Consider the following 18,277-nt stretch of genomic DNA (forward strand, 5'->3'; position numbering starts at 1 on the left):
GTACGGTCGCACATTGGCGCACTTGATGCCATCTTTGAGAACGAGCGAGGCAAAGATGACAAGAATGGAGACGATGAAAGAAGTCACCCCCACCTGGTGGACGCCCGGGAGGAGGTTTTGAATGAGAAACCTGCCCGGGAAGTGAACCCAGGTGCAAGTTCTCCAACCGGCAGCAAAGGCCATAGAGACGGAGAATCCGGTGAAGAGGTAGAGGGAGGAGGAAGAACTAAAAGAAGGGATGGTAGAGCTAAAGGAAAAGCTCAAGCAGGACCAACCAGGAATAGAAGTGGAACCGCAAAAGATGGAAACGGACAGCGCACACAGGTGTGTAGGTTCTACCTGAGAGGTTCCTGCTGGCATGGAAAGGAAGGTGCAGGCTGCCGCTTTGCACATTGGGGACCCTGCCACAGAGACACGAGGCAGATGGACAAACCATCAACACAAGGAAAAGGGATGGACCACGCACCACTTGCCCCAAAGCGGAGGTACGCAGATGTTGTGCGTGCCACAAACCACCAACATGATGTTGTCGAAAGGGCAGCTGCTGAGCAACAATCTTTTTTGTGCATGGCACAAAAGATTGTACAGCAGCTGACCTGGCTTCATCAAACCCAAGCCCGCAGGTGGGACTACCCACTATATACCAGACCACCACCACAGCAAACAGACCCAGGATGGACACCACCGGCAACAACGTACACCTCACCTCGATGCTCCTACTGAACATCAGAGGACTGCAAACACTCAGTAACAGGACAAAAATCCCGTTCCTGAGAGATTTTGTTGCATGCAATCAAGCCTTATGCATAGCACTAACGGAAACGCACCTGAAACCGGACATAGCAGATGCGGAGTTACACATACCACAGTATGCTGTACTACGGACCGACAGGAAAGAAAGGAGTCATGGAGGTGTTGCTATGTACATCCGTGAGGACCTCACACCCCAGGTCCTCTTGTCATACTCAAACTCGGTGTGTGACACACTAATTGTACATATTAGGCAACTTGATGTAGTTGTGTGTGCTACATACCGCCCTCCAGATGCCCCAAGCCATGTGGGCAAGTTTGAAGACTGCCTTATAAAAATAGAAGAAGTTCTAACCACATTAGAACAACACATAAGTGTACTTCTTATGGGAGACTTCAATCTGCCAAATGTCAGATGGCCCGAGGGCCTTTCTCTCCCGGGAATGACAAGATGTGAACGAGGACAGGCGAGGTCCCTCCTGAACCTCATCAACACCCTGTACATGGAGCAGGTAATACTCCAACCAACCAGGGCAGGTAACACACTGGATCTCTGCTTCACAAATGACATGGATCTCATCCATAATGTGAAAGTGACACCGACACTACTCTCGGATCACAACATGATAGAGCTGACCATGTACGGGCCAAAAGAGAGCACGGACATGCAGCCTACAAGAAACCCCCAGAATCTTTCCAGCTTGAACTACCATAAGGCAAACTGGAAACAATTGAGAAAGAGATCCTCAAACAAAACTGGCCTAAATGTCTCTCCTCGCCAGACATCGACGTGAAACTTCAACAATTCATGTCTGTAATGCAAGCCATATGCTACAAATATGTCCCAGAGAGAAAGGCCACTGTACACAAGAACAAAATCCCCAGAGAGAGGAAAATTCTAATGAGACGGCGTACAAAATTTTCAAATCGCCTAAACAAACAGATTGAAAGCAGTGAAAAGTCCCGCCTAAAAATAAAACTGTTGGAAATCGAAAAATGTCTGAAACTCTCCCATGAAAAGGAAAGAGCAGACAAAGAAGCCTGGGCTATAGACAACATAAAATCTAACCCCAGAGCTTTCTACAGGTATGCCAAAGAAACAGCTACGGTGCACTGTAGAATAGGGCCACTCCTCGAAAAGGATGGCACACTTACAGGAAAACCAGTGAGGGTAAGTGAAATACTGAATGAGCAATTCAAGAGTGTTTTCACTCCACCCCTTGGGCATCTCCAAATCACCAATCCAACTGACTTTTTTACCACTGCAGATATAAAATCAGAGGCGGCGACGATAGATTACATCGATATAAAGGAAGACGATGTAATCAAGGCTATAGATGAAATGAAAACAGACTCAGCTACTGGCCCCGATGGATTCCCGGCAATCCTCCTAAAAGCATGTAAGAGAGTCCTAGCAAGACCACTGCAGTTCCTCTTTCAGAGCTTCCTTGCAGCTGGCAAACTTCCAAGAAAACTGAAGGAAGGTAAAATATGCCCCATTCATAAAGGAGGTAGCAGAGCGGAAGCCAAGAACTATAGACCTATCTCTCTGACCTCACACATCAGCAAGGTCATGGAACGAATAGTCAGAAGGAAGCTGATCACCTTCCTTGAAGAAAATGACTTGCTGCCCGACACCCAACATGGTTTCCGACCAGGGAGAAGCTGTTTAACTCAGCTCCTACAACACTATGACTGGGTGCTGAAACGGCTGCTCAACCACTCAAATGTGGAAGTGATATATCTCGACTTTGCAAAGGCCTTTGATAAAGTCGATCATGGAATGATATGTCACAAACTGCGTGATCTCAACATAGTTGGAAAACTGGGAGAATGGCTTCATGACTTTCTGAAAGATAGAAGTCAGGTGGTGGTGGCCAATGGGGCCACTTCCATTAACACGCAAATAGTGAGCGGTGTTCCGCAGGGCACTGTTCTGGGACCACTACTGTTCATAATGGCCCTCTCAGACATGCCCTCAGCCACGCAGAGAGCCACGATCACAAGTTATGCAGATGATACAAAAGTTTCACAGGCAATACAGAACCCTGAGGACACTAAACACCTGCAATGTGAGCTAGACAAAATATACAAGTGGGCCGAAAAGAATAGCATGCAGTTCAATGCTGAAAAGTTTCAAGCTCTATACTATCAGCATGCAAAACTAAATGCAATACCCAATGAATACACTGGACCCGGAGGAATAGCAATCCCAGAGGCACAATCAGTGCGTGACCTAGGTATTTACATGAGTGATGACGCGACCTTTCGTGTACATGTTGCTAAATTGGCAATGAAATGTAGACGACTGGCCGGATGGATCCTCAGAACCTTTAGAACAAGAGAACAAGAAACCATGATGGTCCTCTGGAGGACACTTGTCCTAAGCCACTTTGACTACTGCTCTCAGTTATGGTCACCATCCAGTGTCAAGTTGATCACAGAGCTCGAGGCGATCCAACGTAGCTACACGAAGAAGATAGCCTCTATGCAGAATGTAAGCTACTGGGAAAGACTCAGGAAATTAAAATTATATTCCCTGGAGCGTAGGCGGGAAAGATATGCCATAATATACATCTGGAAGATCCTGGAGGGAAGTGTCCTGAACTTTGGCATCGAGAGTTACGCAAATGCCAGAACTGGGCGCCACTGCGTGGTGCCTAGGACTCCAAACTTGCCATCAAGATGTAGGACAAGATTCTGTGATAGCCTGGGCTTCCGAGGCCCACAGCTCTTCAATATCCTCCCGAAGAACCTGAGAGACCTGCATGGGGTGGATACAGATGTCTTTAAAATGAAGCTGGATCTCTTCCTGTCAGGTGTCCCAGATGAACCAACTTCACGGCAAGAGGGGCAGATGAGGGCAGCTGCATCGAACTCTCTCATGCACCAAATAGCAGCTGCTAGAAAGCCTTCATGAAGTGAAACCAAGTAGCAACACCAAATGGCGGTGCCCCAGCATGGCCACAGCTCATAAGCTGAAACTGGAAAAATCAAAATCAATCAAAATCATAAACAAATATAAGAACTTCTGTAGCCGAGCGTAATCCTGTTTCAAAATGTTATTCGATATGTGATGACGTACTTATGTTCGCTCAGAGGGTCATAATACATGTTTCTTTGCAAAATCGTATGCTAAAAAAATTCCGCATAGGACATCTGGGAATCGTGAGAATGAAAGCACTGATGAGGAGCTATGTCTACTGGCCGAATATAGATCAGAATATTGAAAAATTGTTGAAAGCCTGCTGGGGTTGTATCCTGGCAGCAAAAGCACCACCTATAAAAATTCAACCTTGGCCCAAGACTGACATACCTTGATCCAGACTACACACAACCTTCGCAAGACCATTAAATGGAGGGTATTATCTAATTGCTGTGGATAGTTACACGAAATGGCCGGAAATAAGTAAATGTAGGAAGCCAACCTCCAAAGTAACAATGGAATTTCTGGACGAACGTTTTACGCGATATGGCGTCCCAGACTATAGCGTCTGATAACGGAACACAGTTCACGTCGAAGGAATTAAAAAACTTTTGCAAAATGCATGCAATGGAGCATATTATTACTCCACCATACCACCCGAGATCGAATGGACTAACGGAACGTTTTGTTGACACGTTTAAGATGGGGCTCAAAAAATCTAGAAAAGAGCTACTAGCTGATACTGTATTGACGCAATTCTTAAGTGTCTATCGAATAACACCTAACCCCAACACCACTTCAGGTATGTCGCTGGCTGTACTAATGTTCGCCAGGAAAGTCAGGTCAGTGTTTGACAAATTACTACCGGGAAGAAAAAAAAATGGAGAGAAACACCGAAAATAAGATAAAATACTTCAAAATCGGCGACAAGGTGTTCTTTTTAAATATATAGAAATGGAAAGGAATGTTGGGAAGTAGGTATAATAAGTAAACGTTTAGGAAAAATAACGTATATGGTAAAAGGTGGGAACTCAAAAGATATTTAAACCAACTGAAAAGACGGCTTACGGAAGAAAGAATAAGACATGAAGAACCAATAGAATTTCTTTATGACATTTTTGACGTCCCGGTACCTCAAGGAATAGACGAACCAACGAGTACAGCGACCAGCAAAAGAAAATAAACAGAACTTTTGCAAGTAGAGTCAAAACGAAATAAAATATTCCAATTTCTTCCCGGGGAATTAAGTAAAAAAAAGGAGGGGTGAGAGGTGGTAATAAATATGTAATAAATAAAAAAAAATATTGACTTCCAAGAAAAGTCAAGCTCAAAAGGGGAGATGTTGTGGTGAAATCCTGACACTCTTGTGGCATAGCAAATGAACTGTCCTAAACCTTACAAAGGCGCATGCGTACTGACAATGCGACGTCCAGTCGCATTTGCGAAGGCAGTCGTAGAAGTCGTTGAGAAGAGATATAAGTTTATTACGTGTTTGTTACTAATTTAGTTTATGTAGTGTAGTCTATATCCAACCTCAAGGATATGAATTATTTTGACGTAGCATAATATAAAATAAATATATTACTGAGTTTTTCAAATAAACTTCTCTTTAAAACCATAGATAATATCTTGGATAAATAACCCCTCACTTTGAAGGCTACTACTAGAGCTCCTAATACAATAAAGCCTGGCTAGGTGGCTAACAGTTTTCAGATTCTTATATCAACAGCCCTGGTTTTATTTAGTGCCAATCGAGTAGTTCAAATGTATGTATGAGTACTGGTACAGCAAACACATCGTTGGCCGCTGGTTTATAGCATGTAGAGAGAACCATATATTTTTTTGCCCTGGATTTGTATTCCCTGTTACGCGTTATTCCTTTTACACGTGACATCAGAGGATTTATTTTCACCTGACAGCAATCAACTGCTCACCAAGCTACACACAATTCAGAAATGTCACAAACAAACGAAGACAATTACACCTGATAGCCATTACACCTCTGTGTTTATCGGTGGACTTTCAAATTCTTTGTCATTTTTGTCACAAGTTCCCGAGAAAGACCGTCTTGAAATACATAAAATTCGATAAATTGACAGTTTTTATTACAATGGAAAAGGCTTCTTGCAGACATCACGTATTTTTTTGCAACCAAATATTGGTTATTGACAACACAGAATATCTAACAACTTTTAGGTACATTTATAGAAATAATCAATGAAAAATTTAGAAAGAGGCAAATTATTATCCTTGTAGGATGTTATTTTTGAACGCTGTCTCAACTTAAAATATTGTCTCAATATTTTATGATTGCCGTAATACTCATGTAAAGAATATTTTCTCTTGAGATTAACATTTAAAAACTTAACTTGAGTATACTTGTCAACACTGCCTGCTACATTCTCCCGGAATTTTCGAAATAGAAAACAATGACCACGCTTTCTGATTCCTCTCTTCCAGGCAGCCCACCACTTACACCTTTATACGACGCCATGTTGGTCACGATGCACATAAAGTTAACTGGCTCAGCGCATTTAGCACGTCTCTTGCACTTTGGTATTTCTGCTTACTCACAGCAATTATACATCACCTCAGCGCCAGGTACCCCAGGTCTCTGCACTTCCTCTAAGACACCTACTACTCAATGCACACTTCTGCCAGAAGTCTCTCTATCATACCACAGATTGAGAATAGCACTCTCTCGCCTTCTTTCAAAGAAATTCCGCAGCTGCACCGTATTCACACGCACATGTATGAGCAATCCGGTATCAAATCCCGGGCAAGCTCATTCAACGCTGTCCCTAAGCCAACACCGCACGAATCCCATATTGCACTTTGCACACAAGCGATACTGCATGTTATTCGAACCTACTCGAATATGCATCTGCACTCTCGTATATTTAACCTCAGATTCTCGCTCATGGTACCTATAATTTTTCTAGCCTTGCTTCACATTCACATATACCCTGTGCACTTTCAATTCAGAAATTGTTTAATTTTCGCACAGTGCACATCCCCATAAATTTTCCTCGTATAGTTCACTTTCTATGACAAGCTCAATGGAGTGGGAGTAGTAAAATCGTTGGTTCCTGGATTTTCAACCAGGAATCGGAACCGTAGTCTAAGTATTTCCGCTATCTTCTTTCATTTGTTCTGTCAAAATGCACTTCGAAATTTACGAGCCATTTCTCGACATTTCTTGGGCCACCAACTGTTCAACCTCGATAACCCAGGAAAAATCTTTTGTTCTCAAGACCTACTTTAGCTAGGAAATGATTATATATACAGAACACTAAACAGAATTCTTTCTCTTTTATCGGGCACCTTTGCCAGAGGTACATTCCCCTCTTTTACGCGGCATTAGGAAGACTTAAGATGCTTCTTTCTTTTACTCGGTATTTGGCAAAAGTACATCACTGCCTTATTTCCTTATCACTGTCAGTGAGAGAAGATGTGCCTCCCGCTCTCTACTCATGGTTGTCACTCATCTCTCACCCTTTCTACTCTGCAATATACAAAGAAGTAAATTCTCTCACTCTCTCTCCTTTTTCTTTTGGCCACATAGCAGTAGAAAACAAATGACCACAGCAACCTAGACCAGTGCTCCGCAACCGGTATGCCGCGACACACTGGTGTGTCATGAGACGTTGCTAGGTGTGACGCAGTGTAACCCGAATATGATTTTCCCCCCTATACTTTTAGTTATATTTTTAGTTCAGATGTGCTGCCGAATTTTGAAAAGAATATAAGTGTACCGCATGATCTAGACGAATGACAACGGAATTTCTACAAGTCTTTATACAATAACTACTCGAAGCAGTTGGTTTATTTTGTAACGGTAAATAAAAGTCATTTTAACTATTTTCTATTTCTTGTCATTTATACCAACCTCCAATGCATCTATCATACAGCAACCATTGCATTCCCGTGATTTCGCGAAAAACGAACTGCACAGCCTTGTTACGACTAGAGATGTGAATCGAGCACACGTCACTTCTAACCAATATACAAAACCGTTATCCAGGTCATCAGAAGGATTTGATTATTACGTAAGTATATATCTCAATTTGCAGGGTAAACAGCTTCATTTACTGTGAAGAGGTTATAGATACGATCTCATCTTTTAGTATAGCTTGGAATTAACCAAAGTCTTGTAAATGAAATTTGGCATGTAGAAAAAGAGTGAAAAACCGCTAGTGGGATCGTTCCTGTTTTTAAGTGGTAGGCTTTATCTGTAGTACTGATTAATATCCACTTCCGGTGCATTTTGCAGAGTCGCTTAGGCAAATTGCAAGCATTGAAGATAGGTCCGAGGATAACTTTTCATCATTATGAAGTCTCTAAAAGGGGTCATGAATGCTACCTTGCTTCTCTGACTATGCCATTGAAAATTAGGAAATACCCTCTCCAAAAAACAACAACATCGACGACAACAACACACAATAAAACACTGTTTAATTATTTTTCCATATTGTCAGCCGATATACCTCGATATTGAACAGTAATTCAAAGGGATGATTTTGGCAGTTTCATGTGCACTCGGCATATAAAATACTTCGGTATCTTTGTTGCTGTCACTCAGAGGTCCACTGACAACATAGCCATGAATAACACTCTGTTAGACTTGCAATAAACACTGCTGATAAAATTAAAGTTTCTCTATTATTATGTATCTGGAGTGTTTTTACAATTTTCTTGGAAACTTTGTTGTTTAATTTAACTAAACCAGTATCTGGTCGAATCAATGTTTTTGTAGTGATTTGAACTCTAACCGCTTGATACCCGGCGAGGCATCACGAGTGAGCCACCATAGATTCATGTGATTGATCAATTACTCTACCAATCAGCGTGAAGCTGTGGCGGGATATGGCTTCTCTGATGTTCTAAAATTTAACCCCTTTTTACTTTATAAAAACCGTTTGGCGCCTAACTCATTACAGAATGTCGACTGATTCACCTCATCTCTTGGCAGGCAGACGACCTCCGGCATTCACGCTGACGGCTTTGCACTGCCACACAGACATCTTCGGGTTCTAGGACGGATCGATTCTGAACATTTGCACGATGACCTATAGGTTGTTTTCTACGGACACGGTGGTATTCTCTCTTCCTAGTTGGTAATTGTTTTATTAACATTTTTCACAAAATATCATGTCCAACAGTAAATATCAAAGTTAAATGTTTGCGAGTTTGCTTCAGTCATTATTCACGCAATCAACAATACACTCCACATAGTTTTAGTTCAGTACACCACAACAATGGTGATAGAGCCATAAAACCGTTCATTGCGTCAATAGCGACTCAGACGTTTAAAATATATCATCCTTAACCAGCTCGACATGCGCGACCAATCACCACCACATTTCTTAAGCTCGGAAATCACAAATCAGTTACCCTTTTTTAAAGTTCTGTAATTATTTGTCTTCCTTGTTGAGTTTTGTCTCCAAATAGTTTCACAACTAAATGGTCGGATGCTGTTATTTGAAAGTATTAGTGATATATTATCTGTTATCTTTTACTTGTTTCAGTCTTTAGACTGTGGCCATGCTGGGGCACCACTTTGAATTTTTAGTTGGATGAATCGATCCTAGTACTTACATTTTATTAAGCCTGGTACTTATTCTGTCGGTCTCTTTTACCGAACAGCTGTGTTACGGAAACATAAACGCACCAACACCAGTTGTCAGACGATACTGGGGGACAAACACAGACGTAAAGACACACACACACACACACACTGATATACATAAACTTCTTATCACTTAGCCACACCTATACATAATTACACACACACATCTATCTATCTATCTATCTATCTGTCTGTCTGTCTGTCTGTTTGTCTGCATACATACTTATTTCTTTATTACCCACAAGGGGCTAAACACAGAGGGGACAAACAAGGACAGACATAGGTATTAAGTCGATTACATCGACCCCAGTGCGTAACTGGTACTTAATTTATCGACTCCGAAAGGATGAAAAGCAAAGTCGACCTCGGCGGAATTTGAACTCACAACGTAACGCAGACGAAATACAGCTACGCATTTCGCCTGGCGTGCTAACGATTCTGCCAATACTAAAGATATTTACGCACGTAGCCACACAAATTCAACACGTAAAGTGATTGGTAACATTAACAGTGATAAGTAGTGAGAGGCAGGGCATCGTTTCTTAATTCTTTAACTGGAACTTAACGTTCTAATATGCTTTAATGTTTCCTGCTACACCCACCCACCCAACTCTTCCTCGCCGCCGCCACCGCCGCCACGACGACGACGACGACGACAACTAGGACCGCCAGAATCTCCATTATGTACCAATCACTGATTAAAACGAAGTGTCTGTTAGCTGTAAACTGCAAGTTTTGCTGTATACGAGAGAAGAGGTTTCCCCATTTTCGTTAATTTGGCTTGATGCTAACTATCTATCCGAGTAACTTGTAATTATATTTGAACTTCGGTTGTTTGAATGAAGTATAAGTATCGACGGATCTATAATGGAAAAGCTGCCACAATATTTCTGCTCGTTCCTCCTTCTTAGATGTTCCATTAAATCCAACTGAAAACCTACACCTAATAAATAAATACGGCTTTCATTTGCCTGCACCGGCAATTTCAAAACTGCATACTCATTCATATATGTGTATATTTGTATTGATACGTACATATATATGCATAAATGTAAATGTATATAAAAACAGTTGTATATACATAAATGTATACATACATACATACATACGTGCGTATATATATATATATATATATATATATATGTATATGTATGTATGTATATATACATCTCTCTCTCTCTCTCTCTCTCTGCACACACACACACACATATATACACGTGCAAACATCCAATCATAGATACATGCATACCTAAATACCTATCTATGTATCTGCGTGCTTTCCTACTCACGTATCCTCTGATATACATACACACACAGACACAGACACACACACGCACACATACCAGCGTAGTTACATAAATATATACACGCCTATCTTCAAACCTACCTGCCTGCTTGCCTTCTTACCTACCTATCTACCTGCCTGCCTGCCTGCCTACCTACCTGCCTACCTACCTCTCTACATACATACATACATACATACATACATACATACCTCCTTACGTACATGCATACACACCTGCATACATACATATCTGTATACCTACATACACTTATCTACATACGTACATACATACATAAATACCTATCTACCTACATACATATCTAACTACCTATTTACCTACATAGATACATGAATACATTCATGTATACACACATGTATACATGCATACATGTATGCATGCAAAATACATACCAGCAAACCCCAGAAACTGCTGATCATTACAGAAAACTTTAACATCAATGGAGATATAGAGAGAGCATTCTTTCCACGCAAGTAGGGAGAACGGGACCTTAAAATGTTGTAATACAATACGAGGCTCGAATTGAAATCATGAAATAACATCTTCAGGAGAGCAAAAAGCTTCAGGAGCATCTGGTTTAAGTTTACAAACATCAAACGAAGATGATATCGTAACGATGGATAACGAACTTCAGAAGAGTCCGTGGTAAACATCGTTACATGTCTCTCACCTACGAACATTTTAAAGTTCTACATCTAATACGTGACTTACGGTAAGAAGATTGCATCCCAACCACGTTTCTGGATTCAGTATCACTGCGTGGGCAAGAGTATTCTACTATAGCTCCCGCCGCCAAAGCCTTGAGTGAACTAGGAAGCCCGCTGTGTGTGTGTGTGTGTGTGTGTGTGTGTATGTGCCTATGTATGTATGTATGTATGTGTGTATATGTGTGTTTATATCTATGTGTGTGTGTGTCGTTGTCTCTGCCCCCCCCTCACCGCTTGATAACCGATGCTGGTTTTTTTATGGCCCCGTAACTTAGCTGTAGACCGATTGAATAAATGACAAACTTAAACTAAGTACTGGGTTGATTTGTTCAACTAAAACTCTTCAAGGCGGTGCTTCAGCATGGCCGCAGTCCATGAAGCAAGTAAACGATAAAAAATAAATGATAACATAACAACAAAATAAAAAGAAGAAAAAAAACCTATTCAGAAAGAAAGTTGGTCATTGGTTGTTGAAAAAAAAAAAAACAGAATAAAGGAAGTTTTTTTTTCTACCAAAGTTGACCTCGGCGGGATTTGAAAAGAGAACGTAAAGTGTCGGAACAAATGCTACTAAGCATTTTGTCCGACTCGCTAACTATTCTATCGGTTCACTGCCTTGATAAACTTATAAATAATAGAATGTAAATATTGGGTTAAAATACCTTTTGAACAGAAAAAGTCAAAGCTACCCGTAGAACTCATCTTCTGTATTCATGAAAGACGTTCAACCGTTGGACCAAAATATTACTTCGAAATTCCCAATCCATTTTAGAAGCTTTGTTCTTACCTGCAAGAATTGTATATTTAGAATATTTCATCCTGAAGTTTAGATTTTACCTCAGTATTTTACATTAAACAAGGTGTCGAGCTGGCATAATCATTTGCAGGCTTAACTGCATTTCGTCCGTCTTTACGTTCTGAGTTCAAATACCACCGAGGTCAACTTTGCTTTTCATCCTTTCGTGGTCGATAAAATAGATATCAGTTGAGGACTGGGGTTGATGTAATCGACTTGCGCCCTTCCAACGAACTCGTTGGCCTTGTACCAAAATTTGGAACAAATATTTTACATTAGATTCAAGAACAAGCTATCCCACCAAATACTTTTGTGAATAAGACGTAAAACCTTCCAACTGATAATAAATATCGATTATGCAAAATCAAAACTGAAGAAATTTTACTAGATCATTTCCAGCTTTGAGAGAATGTCCTCGAGGTACTGGGTTCTCTAGGATGTGGTAGTTAATGCAATATGGAATAAAACAAAAAAGAAAGAATAACACGGCTGTGTGTGGTTAAGAAGCTGTCTTTGCAACCACGTGGTTTCGGGTTCAGTTGCGCAACTGAATTTGGTGGACTGATAGTGTGTGGAATCCCGAAGTACACACACACACACACGCACTCACGCACGCACGCACGCACGCACACATGCACGCACGCACACGCACACGCACATGTGATATGTGTGTGTTTGTGTTTGTCTTCCTCATTGCTTGACAACTGGTGTTGGCTTGTTTACATCCCTGTAACTTAAAAGCCCGGAAAAAGGGAACGGTAGAATGAGTACCAGACTTAGAAATAAAACAAATAATGAGATCGATTTTTTTCGACTTAAACCCTTCATGGTGGTGATCCAGCATGGTCACAGTGCAGTGATTGAAACAAGTGAGGGATAGAAAAATACCCACCAAAATATGAATGTATTGAGACCAATGGATCAAGAGAATATTGGTAGAACCAAGGACAATAAACTACATCAAGTGGAATTGATATTCTTATCTGGGATCCCTAAATATGTATAATGCTGTGCAATGGACGTCAGTAGTCATATACGAGATGGCGAAGAATATATCTAAGGATCACTGACAACGAGTTTACAAATCGATTACATAAAATGGATGGAAGCACTCCGTCGGTTACGACGACGAGGGTTCCGGTTGATCAGAATCAACGGAACAGCCCGCTCGTGAAATTAACGTGTAAGTGGCTGAGCACTCCACAGACACGTGCACCCCTAACGTAGTTCTCGGGGACATTCAGCGTGACACAGAGAGTGACAAGGCCGGCCCTTTGAAATACAGGTACAACAGAAACAGGAAGTAAGAGTGAGAGAAAGTTGTGGTGAAATAGTACAGCAGGGATCACCACCATCCCCTGCCGGAGCCTCGGGGAGCTTTTAGGTGTTTTCGCTCAATAAACACTCACAACGCCCGGTCTGGGAATCGAAATACATAAAATACTCGTTTAGGTTTATAGTAATCATTTTCGGAGTAACAACGATTGTTGACAGAATCGACAGAATGACGAATGGAAAGTTATCTGGCATTTAATTCCGTCTCTTTCTTTACCTCTGAGCTCAAATCCCGCCAAGGTTAACTTTGTTTTTCATGGATCCCGGGCCGCAACCTACATAAAACAAACACCCTAATTTATGCGCCGAGAAGATTCTCATATGTGGAATACACTAAAATCTACAAGATGTTATAATTTAATGTGCGAAGGCGTGGGATCTGATATTTCGGGTGTTGTACTCAGTAACATGGTTGCGATTCATAGACCGGGCGGTGTGTTTTGTTCTTGAGTAAAACACTTAATTTCACGTTGCTCCAGTACACCCAGCAGTAGATTAGTAATCCTGTGACGTCTGGCGTCCCATTTAAGAGTGAGGTGGGGTGGGTGGGGAAGATGTTGTGATTTCGGCCACTTAGACGCTAAGATTCAGGACAGTAATGTCCAAAAGGACTTGACTTTTACGATAATTCAAATGGTTGTATAAACAAGACAGAGTGAATAAGACTCTCGTTTGTTGTCTCATCTTTACAACCTTGTCACTAGGCAGAGATGGGACTGCTTCAAGCAAATAACAAAACTAATGATTAAAACATATAGATGCATGCATTCGTATATACACGTACATATACATGTGGGCACTACGTGCAGTCTCATAATTACGAGTGATAAAGCAAGGATTAAGGCCTGGAGCCGACTGGATTCCAGAAGGCAATCAATTTCTGTCACTTTTCGTTATTATCTTCAACAATTGTATTAATATCACGTAGCGTTATCCAAGCTATCGTTAAAGAAATTATGACCATGTACCTAATTAAGAAATGATTCTAAGTGGCAACTGACTTCGGAAACGTAAATTCCCGCTGTATATATATAATTAATTTATAACTACAGTTAAGGCGGCAAGCTAACAGGGTCGGTACCGCGCCGTACTAAATGCATATCGATATTTTCCGGCTCTCTACGTTCTGAGTTTATATGTCACTGAAGTTAACTTTGCCTTTCATCCCTAAAAGGCCGATAAAATAAGTACTAATTTAGCAGTGGTGGCGATGTAATCGACTTCCCCTCCTCTCAAAATTGCCGTCCAGGTGCCAAAGTTTGAAAATTTTTTTAACTACTTTGAAAACGTGCTCTGTGGAGACGGGCATGTCAAAGAATAGACCCAACGTTTTCTTTGAAGTAGGATTTGCACTCCGGCCTCGAAAAACTCTCATCAGCAACGACTATCTAAACCAGTGGTTCTCAAACTTTAAAAAATGTTTTAAGTGCCGGTCCCATTACAATTTTTTCGATGATTCACGGTCCCCTATAAAATGCAGGATAATTAACATGGAAAAAAAATATGACATACATTCGTATTTTCCGGACTATGAACCGCACTGCCCATAAACCCGCAACCCCGAAAACCACAACTTAATCTACGCAATAGTCCATTTGAGTACAATAAATGCATATGACAATATGGGGAATCAACTGATCAATTAGTTACAAAACAAATGAGAAACGAAAACAGTCCGAAAATATCCCGAGCATCCTGTATTAACAACTGCTTAAGACCTATTTATACCCATATGGAAGAAAGAAACCGCAGGTCATACACCTAAAATTACTGTGGTTCTCGAGCTTTTGGCATCACCCATCCCTTTTGCCATGTTCGGGAGTGCTCTTCCTCCCCATTGGCAGGTCATTCCTCATATTGATGTCCATGAGGTGCCTTTCAACCAATTTAGATATTTTTAGCAGAAGAATTGTAATAGCATTTCTGCCAGTTGGCCACTAGTATGCACGGAAACCACAATTTTAGTAAAAACACCGTCTTCTCCTCCTCACCCAAATCCCCCTTTTCCTGAATCCCTGACACATAACATGACATTAAAAACAAAACTACATAAGAAATTATTTATTCACAAAAGCAGAACATCTATCTATAGCAAAGTTCAGTGTGACGGATGTACCTGCTTTGCAAGTATCCAGCTCTTCTATTTTCGGCTCTGTTTTCGAGAGAGAAACCCTCATTTTTGGTGTGACAACAAGTCGATTTCGTGACTTCATTTTGATGGCAAGGAGGGTGGAAAACGCATCTCACACTCATAGGTGGATGGAAATGGCATCAGTACTTTAAGAGCCATCTTTGCGACATCAGGATATGACCGTGCCATTTCAATCCCAAAGTCAGAACAGTACATTTTACGGAAAAAAAAAATTGCACCTCCATTATCGACCAAATCAATGAACTGCTCTTGAATTAAATTGTCTTCTGTAGGCAGATCGCTAACAGAGAGTACAAAGGGGTTCCTGATAAAACGGCTGTATTTGTCAAAGTTATGAAGATCAGAAAAATAAAAAGATATTTCTCTGCCAGGTATTGACACGTATTGCTTCATAAGTTCAACGATATCATCATCGACTTGAAGCTCGTTTACATCAATAAACAAGTTTAGTAGAGGAAATGATGCAAAGTTCTTTCTATCCAGCTTTGAGTGCCACAGTTCAAGCTTCATTTTGAAAGCAGTTAGTTTTTCATGAGAATGAAGCATGGTTATATCTTTCCCTTGCAGTGAAAGATTGACGGTATTCACTAACTCGAATATGTCCACCAAAAATGCCAAGCAGATCAGAAAACGAACATCGGAGAAGTTGGCTTGCAAATTGGGCTTGGCATCTCGTAAGAAATCATGGACTTCTTTTCATAGAAGGAAGACCCTCTTTATCGTTTTTTCTGTTGAAAGCCATCTCACTTGTGAGTGAAGCAAGCATTTCGAATTCAGTATCATTTTCTTTACAAAACTCGACAAACAGACGGAAGTTGAGTGCGTTCTCTTTGATGAAGTTCGCCATTGTAATCATGTAATTCAGAAGATTTTTTCAACTCATCAGGTATGGTTTACACCATTAGTGCTTGTCGATGAATTGTACAGTGTATACCGATAGCACCTGGGGACTTTTCTTTCATCAAAGTCTGAGAGCCAGTACGGCAACCAAGCATCGCCAGAGCGCCGTCTCTTCACACGCCAATGGCATGCTACCAGTTGATATCATGCGCCTCAAAAAATTTGTTCACGTGGTAAAATATTTCCCTTGCATTTGTTTTGGTGCTGAGGATTTCGCAAAACAGGAATTCACCTTCCAGATGATTGTTATGTACATAAATGTACATAAACACAAAGTTGGGCTAAGTTTCAACAAGCTGGATAACGAAAAAGTTAAAAGGCGAATTGTGAATCTTCGTGACAACTTGCAACAGAATGTTATCAGACAGATTAGTTATTCGCCAACTAACAACATCGTTTGAGAGAAAGAGAGACATGCTTCAGCTTCTGAAGCTCAGAACTTCCCAGCATATTCAATATGATATCTTTGCAGCAAGGCAGTATCAACTGATACTGTTGGGCATTTTGGCAACAGCTATTTTCCTTGAACTCTTGTAGGATGCTTTCAAACCAGCCGCAATGTCCAGCAAAAACATTCCTGTGTGATCAAGTCTGGATTTCGTCAATCTGTCGGTTTCGCGTCTGAAGAAGTCGACGTCTCTATATATTGAACTGGGATACCGCGCTTCGAAGTGCCCCCTTTAACTTACTGGTTTTTAGTGAAGTAGACGCCAGAACCTCGTAGCTCAAAACACACTGTGGTTTCTTTTTTCCGCCAGACTTTATCACAGTAAAACCGAAATTTAAATAAGATTCGTCATATCTCATTTTCTTCTTTGGAGGTATTATAAAAAAAAAAAAGAAGATAAAATTCAGTAAACCAATTTAAGGTAACTACAGTGTAAATTTATTTCGCATTTATCATATCCTACGGGTGTGAATTTATGCCTTATTGTAACCAGATTTTGTGTGTACTAATATGCAATAAAATTTACCTCTCACTATTAATTGTGGAAGAAAACTAAAGTGTATGTGAGCGTTGTTTTGTCCTCGGCAGACGAAATACCTATTTCTTTACTACCCACAAGGGGCTAAACACAGAGTGGACAAACAAGGACAGACAAAGGGATTAAGTCGATTACATCGACCCCAGTGCGTAACTGGTACTTAATTTATCGACCCCGAATGGATGAAAGGCAAAGTCGACCTCGGCGGAATTTGAACTCAGAACGTTGCGGCAGACGAAATACGGCTACACATTTCGCCCGGCGTGCTAACGTTTCTGGCAGTGTTTAAAAAATTTTACTCTATCAGTCTTTCTGGAGAGAAAAGTTGGCTGCTATTTTTTAGCTGAGTGGCCTTGTAGAAGCTCTATTGTTGGTTCTTAATGTATAGCAGTGATGTTTGTTGTCGTTATTTTAAGTCAGCCATACTGAAGTGACGTATCAAAGACATTCCAGTTGTGACTATGTAATCTTTCCTTTTCACCACTTGACAATTAATTTAGGTGTCAAAAGCATGCCAGTCAGCAATCCTGTCTGGAAGCAGGCGTACATTTTCAACAGTAAATTTGAATATAATAAATTTTGATGTTTTTATATAACGAAAATTTATAATACCTGCATAATAAGTTTTCTACTTTAGTTCCTTTTGTAAGCATACAGCTACAGCAGATTCAATATGTAGTATATTAACTTCGGAGTTTGTTGAAAGTAATATCTCTCATATCCCATATACAGACAGTTGTTTTATATAAGGTTCACACATGTATAAAATTTCTTTTCAGAAATTGTTTTATT

The 18,277-nt window shown here is 40.6% G+C and overlaps 1 protein-coding gene and 1 long non-coding RNA gene across 2 annotated transcripts; both read right to left on the reverse strand.

Moving 5' to 3' along the window:
- Positions 1–15,656: 15,656 nt before the first annotated feature.
- LOC115213296 (protein ZBED8-like) lies at positions 15,657–16,145 on the reverse strand. Its single transcript, XM_029782230.1, has one exon. It carries the CDS (start codon positions 16,143–16,145, stop codon positions 15,657–15,659), a length of 489 nt encoding a protein of 162 aa, XP_029638090.1.
- Positions 16,146–16,905: 760 nt separating this feature from the next.
- On the reverse strand, positions 16,906–17,448 carry LOC118763747. The gene is made up of 3 exons (XR_004999499.1): positions 17,438–17,448; positions 17,217–17,223; positions 16,906–16,985 (listed from the first exon to the last, which is right to left on the reverse strand). It is a non-coding gene; the product is annotated as an uncharacterized LOC118763747 (long non-coding RNA).
- Between the last annotated feature and the right edge of the window lie 829 nt (positions 17,449–18,277).

The sequence above is a fragment of the Octopus sinensis genome, linkage group LG6, assembly GCF_006345805.1.
Source record: "Octopus sinensis linkage group LG6, ASM634580v1, whole genome shotgun sequence".
NCBI lineage: Eukaryota > Metazoa > Mollusca > Cephalopoda > Octopoda > Octopodidae > Octopus > Octopus sinensis.

Coding starts and splice junctions, on each gene's coding strand:
- LOC115213296 (XM_029782230.1), bottom strand. CDS start 16,145: ATGCTTCATTCTCATGAAAAACTAACTGCTTTCAAAATGAAGCTTGAA.